The sequence below is a fragment of the Mizuhopecten yessoensis genome, unplaced genomic scaffold, assembly GCF_002113885.1.
Source record: "Mizuhopecten yessoensis strain PY_sf001 unplaced genomic scaffold, ASM211388v2 scaffold2275, whole genome shotgun sequence".
Lineage (NCBI taxonomy): Eukaryota > Metazoa > Mollusca > Bivalvia > Pectinida > Pectinidae > Mizuhopecten > Mizuhopecten yessoensis.
The window spans coordinates 810,095-821,267 of NW_018404465.1; the positions used below are offsets into that span (position 1 = coordinate 810,095).

The 11,173-nt window shown below is 35.2% G+C and overlaps 1 protein-coding gene across 1 annotated transcript in view; it reads right to left on the minus strand.

Moving 5' to 3' along the window:
• Nucleotides 1-10,942, minus strand: part of LOC110445411 — a 33,873-nt gene extending 22,931 nt beyond the window's left edge. The window contains exon 1 of the mRNA XM_021490022.1: nt 10,784-10,942. Coding sequence (XP_021345697.1) covers nt 10,784-10,787 — 4 coding nt within the window. The 5' untranslated portion in view covers nt 10,788-10,942. The remainder of the gene's footprint in view (nt 1-10,783) is intronic.
• Nucleotides 10,943-11,173: the final 231 nt, after the last annotated feature.

Here is an 11,173-nt window from a genome sequence, read left to right on the forward strand (position 1 = left end):
GGGGGGGCTTATTAGGTGAAGTGTAGTATACTTGTTTAATTTAGACAATACAGGTTTACTTCCGCATTGCTCATTATAAGTCACACATTTTATAACACTGAGTCTCAGTACATGCTTATGATATGCAATGCTAACCACTATTAATAGCCATTTAAAACACCAAAGTTTTCGAACCCTGGTTGCTCAAAGGTTGGATAACTTCAAAATTCAACTTGTTGCCAATAGGAAGCAATTAAGGGCTTTCAAAATTAGTAAAATGAAAACAAACTTCATCAACCTTATTTGTCTGAACAAAGCTATAGCAGTGAAGTTATGTCAATTGTAACTGTTTTTGTTGTATTGATATTTGAAAATGTCAGTAACCATTGGTTGAAGCTAACCAGGCTTTGGGCAAATGGGGCCAGTATAGAAGATATTGTATTTGTATATGTACTCTTCCGAACCATTTAGACAAAATTCATTTTGGGAAACTTCACAAGCTTGACATGTCCTATAATAAAACTTCAAAAACTGTACTTGTGTATAGCAATTTGCTCAATAAAATGTGTGTTTAAATCTTATTCTGAATGTAATAAAACATCAGTGCCATTAAGCTTAAGTTAATGGTTTTAAAAATTGAAAGTTTAGTCAGCTTTACAAGTCAAATATCAACTCAACTTTTTCTGAAATATTTTTTAATATATGTCCTTATTTTAATCAATAATTACACATTTTTTCATCAAATTTCAATACTTTTTAAAATATACCCGATAGTATAGGTAGGTTATATATATTAGCTGCCAAAAGGCTTACCATGCTTGCAACCACTTGTATTGAGATTAACAGGTATGAATAACAGTTCCAGATTTTACCTTGAAGTTGAAGGTTGATAAACTTATCTATGGTAAGCAGGCTTCGAGCCAATGGGGCCAGTTATACCTATTGTACAGAAGGTATTGTACATGTATGTGTATATGCAAATGAAATTCAATACCTATTGTACTAGTCTTCCGAACCATAGATATAGTAACATGGCACATTTAAATTGTTTGTTGAACTCTAATTGGATCGATTAAATAACAGCTCAGATCTGAACCATCTGTTCTGAATGTCACACTTCGGTACTCTGTTTAGTACAGGTGTAAGCTATACATGTGGTGTTAAACATTTACCATAGGTATCCTAAAGTAAACCCAGGAGATTAACCATTCATTTACTGGTTCAAAGCAAAGCCTTATTAAATATGTCAGTGTTGTGATTTGTATAGATCCTGTAATGGTAAATAAACTTAACTTATTACAGAACAATGGCAATATACATTTATTGAGATTTATTACACCATACATTCTGTTAACTTGAATTGTACTATTTTAACTCATTCACCACTGAGGACACATTTGAACTCTTCCAATTCAAAGGTTGGAATAGTTCACTATGAAACTTCAGGGGTAAATGAGTTAATAGAATTTTGTACAGCTTTTCAAAAGCTCACCATTTAGTAAATACTTCCATCATTAGTCCAGCAAAAACTATTGGTATTACTTGTACAAAGAGATTAAGTTTTTGTTAATTTCATCTTTGTTATTTTCTGGAAGGTTACATTGTTCAAATTCTAATAGAGATAATTTATCAAAGCTTAAGTCATACGAAAAATTAGGTCTCAAATGTGAAAGTTAGTTACAGCAGTGCTACAGGAATCATTAACATTCACCTACCATTAAGTCTACAATCTGTCTCAATCAAATATTTTTGTCACATCTATATACTGTGAAATCAGATATTTTCTTTATGGTTTCCTGACAACACACTAATTAATTCGTGGGTCCATTGATTTTTGGATTACGAGTACCAACTCAAATTGAGAATTGCTTTATATCAAACTTTTTTCATTACTTCATGGACTTGTGAATTCGTGGATGAAGATTTACCCATGAAATCAACGAAATTAAAAAATCCACGAAAATTCGTAATTTTACAGAAATACATTTAGCAATTTTTTAGATCAGATTGGCCCTGTATTTAAAATTGATGTTTTCTGAAGCCATATATAGAGCAACGGTGTGTATGAGGTGAAACGCTGAGTCAGGAGTACGTTTTCTCACTTTTATATTGGGTAGGCTATCGATCAACGATACACAGTTTTACAATTAAACATGTATTGATTAGAATGTAGTATTGGGTATAAACCCACACGCTGTACATGCATGAGTTAGCTCTATTTTATCACATTATACCACCTCATAGATCTCTCAAAATATTTCCAGCAGAAATTTCTAGACTGGGAAAGGAATCATTCTTTTCATACAGTGTCTATTTACCAGCCAGGCATATATTTAAGATTCTTTTTTACAGTGTTTGGGGTGGGGGTGAGGGTTGGGGTCAAGGAAAAGGGAATGGTGTGTTGTGTTGGGGTCAAGGAAAAGGGGATGGGGAGAGGGTGGGGGTCAAGGAAAAGGGAATGGGGTTTTGTGTTGGGGTCAAGGAAAAGGGAATGGTGTGATGGTGGGGGTCAAGGAAAAGAGAATGGTGTGAGGGGGGGGGTCAAGGAAAAGGGAATGGGGTGAGGTTAGGGTCAAGGAAAAGGGAATGGTGGGAGGGTGGGGGTCAAGGAAAAGGGAATGGGGTGTTGTGTTGGGGTCAAGGAAAAGGGAATGGGGTGAGGGTTAGGGTCAAGGAAAAGGGAATGGTGTGAGGGTGGGGGTCAAGGAAAAGGGAATGGGGTGTTGTGTTGGGGTCAAGGAAAAGGGAATGGTGTGTTGTGTTGGGGTCAAGGAAAAAGGAATGGGGTGAGGGTTAGGGTCAAGGAAAAGCGAATGGGGTGTTGTGTTGGGGTCAAGGAAAAGGGAATAGGGTGTTGGGTTGGGGTCAAGGAAAAGGGAATGGTGTGTTGTGTTGGGGTCAAGGAAAAGGGAATGGGTTGTTGTGTTGGGGTCAAGGAAAAGGGAATAGGGTGTTGGGTTGGGGTCAAGGAAAAGGGAATGGTGTGTTGTGTTGGGGCCAAGGAAAAGGGAATGGGGAGTTGTGTTGGGGTCAAGGAAAAGGGAATAGGGTGTTGGGTTGGGGTCAAGGAAAAGGGAATGGTGTGTTGTGTTGGGGCCAAGGAAAAGGGAATGGGGAGTTGTGTTGGGGTCAAGGAAAAGGGAATAGGGTGTTGTGTTGGGGTCAAGGAAAAGGGAATGGTGTGTTGTGTTGGGGTCAAGGAAAAGGGAATGGTGAGTTGTGTTGGGGTCAAGGAAAAGGGAATGGGGTGGTGTGTTGGGGTCAAGGAAAAGGGAATGGTGTGTTGTGTTGGGGCCAAGGAAAAGGGAATGGGGAGTTGTGTTGGGGTCAAGGAAAAGGGAATGGTGTGTTGTGTTGGGGCCAAGGAAAAGGGAATGGGGAGTTGTGTTGGGGTCAAGGAAAAGGGAATGGTGTGTTGTGTTGGGGTCAAGGAAAAGGGAATGGGGTGTTGTGTTGGGGTCAAGGAAAAGGGAATAGGGTGTTCGGTTAGGGTCAGGAGACATGGGGTCTGTACATGTATGTGCATGGCCAGGTTTTGAAAAATTCTACGAGCTCGACCCAATTCTATAAGTTGATTTTCAAAACAATCATCAGTCCGGAATGGATATCTATAAGCCCAGTTGGAATCTGGTTATAATGAAATCATACATCTCTGCTACTGTAAAACTTTGAATAATTTGTACTTTTATCTCTGTTTACAACCATGAATTCTATAAATCTTGTAATCATAAAAGTTTTATTTAATGATTTATAATTCAAACTGCATTAGTGATCTTTCTTAAAATTACCATATTGGCATAACATATGCATTATCACATTGACCTCTGACCTCTAGTCATTACACATAAAGACATCTATCAAGAACACTAATGAAACTTACATATTGCAGTTTGTTTTTCAAATTATAAATTGTTGATGGTTTCTTTTTTATTTGGCAATAAAAAAAGTATTGGTTGATTAGTTCATAAATCAAACATTGCTTTATATTAATCAAATGGATGTAGATTTTTTTCAAAAAACCCCAAAAATGTCCTATCAACAGCTATGATAATTTAAGGACGGCCTCCCCTGTGTGCAAGATGCATGCATGAAGTGTATGCGTGTGTGTTTTGGGAGGCTGCAATATGTTTGTGTTAGTCTCCTTGTGATAGCGCAGAACTGATGCCGACTTTATAGTGCTACCTCACTGAAACATACTGCCGAAGACACCCAGCAGGATGACCCCATCCGGCCAAAATCTCAGTAACTAAGAGTTGAAAACAGTTTTTTTGAACCCTTAACTCCAGATTGATATATTATCTCAGCTTACCTAGTCAACAGAAGTGTGCTGACCTAACTGTGCTATAGTTATGTATCAAAACAGAATTTAAAAGGGATATAGGAAAAACCACAGTGTAGTGGGACAGGGATCCTTAAGGAAGTTACGGGGAGATTACTTTATATAGGAAAAACCACAGTGATTGGGACAGGGATCCTTAATTACTGGTCACTCTTTTAACTGAGAGTGTACACACATTTAATTACATAATTAATGACAACCATACAGAACTAACAATATGAGAATTATTTGTTAGGAATCTGGAAGACAATTTGCATAGAAAAAACTGAAGTTGATTTAATGTTTTATATTAGCCTTTTTTCTTTTTAGATTTAGCATCTTTCTGACATGAAAAGCAACGGCTTTAATATTTACTTCTATAACATAGGCATTTTTTATGCTACAATCCTTCAAATATTGTACACCTTTCAATATTGAGAGGAGCGTCAACAACATTCTAATCAAATCATAGAAAACATTGATAAAATTGACATTGATTCATGTTTTATTAGCCTTTTATATTTTTATTTAAGGATCTTTTCGACATGATCCTAAAAAGTTATGGCTTTTTATGTTTACTTCTATACAGTAGGGATTTCTTACACAACAATCCTTCAAATTCCATGTTTTAGTTATATTAGTCAGTGTAATGTATGGTTTGTACAATATATTCATGACTATAATTATTAAAAGTCATACTTGATGACCACATATGCAGTTTATTTTGCTGTAGGCAATTCAAATTAGGCCTTCATAAATAAATTACCTGTTTCACATTTCGCTTATATCTTAGTGTCAGTTAAAGCTATGAGGGATATTTCTATTGTTTTTTATTTTTATTTTTTTACTAAAGGTCTCATTTAAAAAAAATATATATATATATATCTTCTGTCTATACACTTACAATGTACATTACAGAATATAGTGTTGCGGCCTTTAAATAGTCAAAATTAGGAAATTGGAAACAAAGCATGCAATTGGTATTTCTGGTCTGGTAATTGTGTATATACCTTGATACTTATTGTTTCATATTTTACCTGTAGAGCTTAAATCCTTACCATATAGCCATGAGGAGTATTTCAATTCAATTTTATATCTTTACAAAAAATTCTCACTTTAATATTATCTGTCTACACTTGCATTTCGGTTGAGTTTTCAAGACATCAATTAGAAAAATTGAAACAAATTTATATTTTGGTCGAGCTTACACATGTTCAAACCTTTCTACCTGTACTGTATATCTAATCATCAATCTACCTGTGGTAAACGTCCTCGTCTACAACAGCTCTACATTGTACCTGTACATGTAATTGTTACCTAGCAATTCCGGCCTCAGGTGACACACCTGGAAATTTGTTAATCTCAGACATTTTCAAACTAATGTTCAAAATTCACCTGAGGCCATATCCACTGTAGTTTTATAGTGTCTGTAAGTAAAGTCTAATTTGTTAGGTAACAGTTATAGGCTTGGCCAGCTGTGTACTAACCCATTCACCCCTGAAATTTCATCATGAACTATTCCAACCTTTGAATTGGAAGAGTTCAAATGTTTCTTCAGGGGTGAATGAGTTACCGGTAACTATCGGCTACTATACCTATGCCTACCATAGAGATCCCCCAATGACCTAAGGTGCATTCCCTTAATAAGGGTACCGGCCTACTCTTTTTCTGGAAAAAAAACAACAGCAATGGGCCGGCATGGGTCACTTTGCCAAATATGCTTGGAGTCTTTACATTCTTTCTATCCGACAACAATTGGGGGCACGTACAGGCTTATAGAAACTTTGAGCGGTCTAGATCTGCATGTAGATATTATCAGCTATATATATTATACCACATTTGAAGGCCAGGAATTAAACATCCCAAAAATCATTGATACACGTTAAATATAAGTGTACATTAACATGATGATATTATGTATCATGGTACTGTGGTCATGATACAATACTTATCAAGCAAAGCAAAAAGATATATCATAAACTTGAATGGCAATATTACAACTGGAAATAGAATTGGTCCAAAATGGACATGACTTTAAAGTTTCTCACAATTCATGTCCTTATATGTGCATGCCAAGCTGGAGCTGTCACTTAAGCTTGTTGAAACCGTTATGAATAGACTTAATGACAAAATCCTGAAAATATCGTAGGGGTATCATAATAACCTCCCAAAAAATATTGTTTATTGTACTGTATATCATCGCACGATAGACGGTGGCAGCCCGTAATACAGGTACATGTATGTGATAACAATTGAGGACAAAAATGTTATTAACTCTACATTATGCAACATTTGAAATTTCACACCAAAGACATGTGACTATTATGCATATATATATATATATACTGCCTACAGTATCAAAATGACATACCTTTATAACACAAATACCATACTTACATAAAATACTTTGAGTACTGAATATTGATTTTATATATACAGCTGTGTATATATGCGTTCTCTCTGTACAGTATCATTTTGTTTGCACAAATAAAGCCATCTGTTCTCGCTATAGTTTAATGCTTGAGGTAAAATGTATATAATGTCTTATGAATTAAACTGTATTTCAGAAACAGTGGGAGGCCGATCTCCTTTTATTCAGGATGTATCTTTCAACTTTATTATTTATGCACCTCCTATTCAGAAGAGTTCCATTTTAATTATGAAATGTATTTAATAGTGTAAATCTATGTTTGGTTCATACTTGCCAACTCTCCCTATTTAGGAGGGAGACTCCCGATTTTGAACCCTTAAATTTAGTGTTTTCAACCAGTGAATTTGCTTAACTGTTCCTATATTCTAAGATCTAATGATTTCATCTGAAAGAATAACTCAAAATATGTCACTTTAAAGAGTTATTATAATGTCTCTAAGTGTGGTATACACACATTTTATTTGTTTTAATTTTGAGCATACTAAATCTCCCCCATGAAACTTTCAACAAGTTGGTAAGTATGTTGGTAGTGTCAAAAAAAGATCACTGTAAAATACAGACACTCGACGGAAAGGACAAAATAAGATTAGGTGATCATGTGACACTGAGGATAAAACATTCACCAAGATGGCCAACAGGGATCATTCCCTGATCTAAAGTGAACAGTTCTGAACTGACATTTATTTCCCAACCATGTGGATTTTCTTTGAGTACTTGGGTCCCCTCACATATCAGGAATTCCTGTACATTACAAGCGTGATATAATATTGTTTTATATGTGTTGTAAATTGGTTCTGAAATTGAACTACCTATATACATTTGTACTGTAATAAATAAAATTAAAGATCCTTGTCCTACAAATAACCACCCAAAAAAAAAGTAATATGTCAAAACCATAACCGTAAAAATGTTCTTGTGGAGTTCTATACTTCCGGGATCTAAAAACAGCTGATCAATGCTCCCCATAGAACTGTGTATATGACCTACACTGTATGTATACAATAGGTCGTAGTGATTGATCTAGGATTATGTTAACATTTTCAACAAAGAACTCATGATCACTGCCGTTTACATTCAGCGTTTTTTCAGGGGACTTTTTTGGGCCAATGACAGGGTCCCATTCTGAACTGAAACTTTTTCATAATTATGCCTTAAATTGCCGAAATCACAGTTTTCTCCTGAATATTTTATTCCGAGTTCGTATATTTTCTTCCCAAAATTAGACATAAAGGCCCCATTCCGTATTAACTAAAAACAAAACCAGGGTTCTCCCCAGGCCATCTAGCTGGTAATTATGGTAAAGTCACATTTCCTCTTCCCCCTCCAGCTCCAAACTTTGATTTTCATCAGCACAATTCTTATTGTGCACTTTCTTCAATTCATGTTTTGAAAATTAAAATGTGTTAATGTTTAACTGGTTTAGTTTTGTTAGTATTCTCCTAGCCCTCTTGAAATATTTGTGTTGGGAAATGGTGGAGAGATCCGGAGTCCGCAAGGTCATTTTATGGGGAAAGTACCTGGATCAATACCTCTCTAGCACATTACTCAACAGAGCATGTTTTGGGCTTGCCAATTTATTCCAGTACATGTGTAATACAAATTATTTTTAGTACATACCCGGTAGTTATTATAGCTGCATTATCAATTGGATTATAAAGATTTCAACTTTGAACTAAAATTTACAAGTTTGAATGGTCTCCTTTATGCAAATGAAATAGTTGAGCTTTACCAGAGATTAACCAAACAATACATCCTATGTAAAGTATAAGTGTGAACGCTTAGTATGTGTACAAATATTACATACAAACCATCATAGGTACAGCAGGTATTGCTCTAACCTCACAGACAGAATCCTGGTGTAGGATGTTATATTTCTAGAAGGAACAGTTGTTAAGGGGCATTGTGTTATAATTCTTAAAAAATGGGTTGTAATGGGGGCAGGGTGTTATATAACTTAATGAGAGAGTTGTAACGGGGGCAAGGTGTTATATTACTTAATGAAAGGGTTGTTATGGGGGCAGGGTGTTATATTACTTAATGAAAGGGTTGTAATTGGGGCAATGTGTTATATTATTTAATGAAAGGGTTGTAATGGGGGCAAGGTGTTATATTACTTACTAAAATGGGTTGTAATGGGGGCAAGGTGTTATATTATTTAATGAAAGGGTTGTAATGGGGGCAAGGTATTATATTACTGACTGAAAAGGTTATAATGGGGAGAAAGTGTTTTATTACTTAATGAAAGGGTTGTAATGGGGGCAAGGTGTTATATTATTTATTGAAAGGGTTGTTATGGGAGCAAGGTATTATATTCCTGACTGAAAAGGTTATAATGGGGAGAAAGTGTTTTATTACTTAATTAAAGGGTTGTAATGGGGCCAAGGTGTTATATTATTTATTGAAAGGGTTGTTATGGGAGCAAGGTATTATATTCCTGACTGAAAAGGTTATAATGGGGAGAAAGAGTTTTATTACTTAATGAAAAGGTTGTAATGGGGGCAATGTGTTATTTTACTTCATGAAGGGGTTGTAATGGGGGGAAGGGTGTATATTACTTAATGACAGGGTTGTAATGGGGGTAAGGTGTTATTTTACTTACTGAAGGGCCTGTAATTGGGGCAAGGTGTTATATTGCTTAATGAAAGGGTTGGAATGGGGGCAAGGTGTAATATTACTTAATGAATGGGTTGTAATTGGGGCATTGTGTTAAATTACTTACTGACAGGGTTGTAATGGGGGTAAGGTGTTATTTTACTTACTGAATGGGTTGTAATGGGGGGAAGGGTGTATATTACTTAATGAAAAGGTTGTAATGGGGGCAAGATGTTATATTACTTAATGACAGGGTTGTTATGGGGGCAGGGTGTTATATTTCTAAAATGAAGGGTTGTTTGGGGCCAGGGTGTTATATTACTAAAATAAAGGGTTGTTTGGGGGCAGGGTCATACATTTAAAAAAATGAAGGGTTGTTTGGGGGCAGGGTGTTATATTTCTAAAATGAAAGGTTGTTTGGGGCAGGGTCTTACATTTCTAAAATGAAGGGTTGTTTGGGGGCAGGGTCATACATTTCTAAAATGAATGGTTGTTTGGCAGTAGGGTGTTACATTTTTTTTTTTTTGAATGTAGGGTTATTTGGGGGCATGGTGTTATATCATTATATTTTATTATTATATAATGATTGGTCATATATATTTATTGATACATTATGAATATATCTCTATACATTCTATATCTAATAGACCATCTTTAATAGATATATTTATATAAAAAAAAAATGTTGAAACAATGCTCCTTCTTTTGTGAAAAATGTAAATCAGTTATTTTCTTTTTTTTGATTTAATTATGCCATGGTTCTGGGGTTTATTTCAATTCTACAATAAAATCATAAATGTTAATGAAGGAGTTTTTAAATTTTACAATCAATTTAATGAGTCCTATCAAATCTAGGAATAGCAATTGTAGGGTCTTACATGTTTAATAAGTCCTATCAAATCTAGGAATAGCAATTGTAGGGTCTTACATGTTTAATAAGTCCTATCAAATCTAGGAATAGCAATTGTAGGGTCTTACATGTTTAAAACAAGCAGTTTAAGTTAGTTTTTTTAAGTATTGTAATTCAAGTTTATATGCTATATGAAAATGATTGCAATGTCTGACACTTAAATGTACATGTAGTGAATTATTAAAAAAGGTACATATTTGATAAGTTACTGTTTGCCTGCAACATAAAATGAATTACATGTAGAACTACTCATTGATTATGACTGAACAGGCGAACTTCAAAATGTCAATAGAATGAAAACTAGATAAGAGACTAGCTATTGTTTTACTAAATGAATGATAGATGCCAACGACTTTCTCTGCCACATCCGTGACAAAAAGGCGATCAATATTTATCCACTTAGTGACTCGGGCAGAGACGTATTTACCTGCTGCAGTGCTGTAGTGGGAAACTGACACTAGCATTACCACCTGACATTCATGTTATCTTAATTAAATTACATCAGGTTTATCAATTTTATGAATTATAATTTAAGCCAAATCCGTTCACTTACCCATTGCTCTTCTTTTTCTGTCATTAAAATCCTTATTTCAACGGCACATTTGGAACAGACGACAGAATCGGGATCGAGGACGCACAGGTAAACATCAAACACACCGCACAGGCAGGTATTCTCGCTCATTTGATCATGACTTACAAACGCCCGACTAACCGAGCCACGCATGAGTAGTTCTTGTATTAGTCATGATCAATTTAGCTCTTGACATAGCTAGTAATTAGTAACACTAGAAAACGGTACATGTGAAGTCAGGGCCGTTGTAGACTTGTCATAATGATTCATATTTCCATATATAAAAACAAACGTACTTATTATTCAGTCAACCTCTCGCTCTTTACAATGTATGTTAATTTGATTATTATGAGGCTCAAAATAATGGGAATA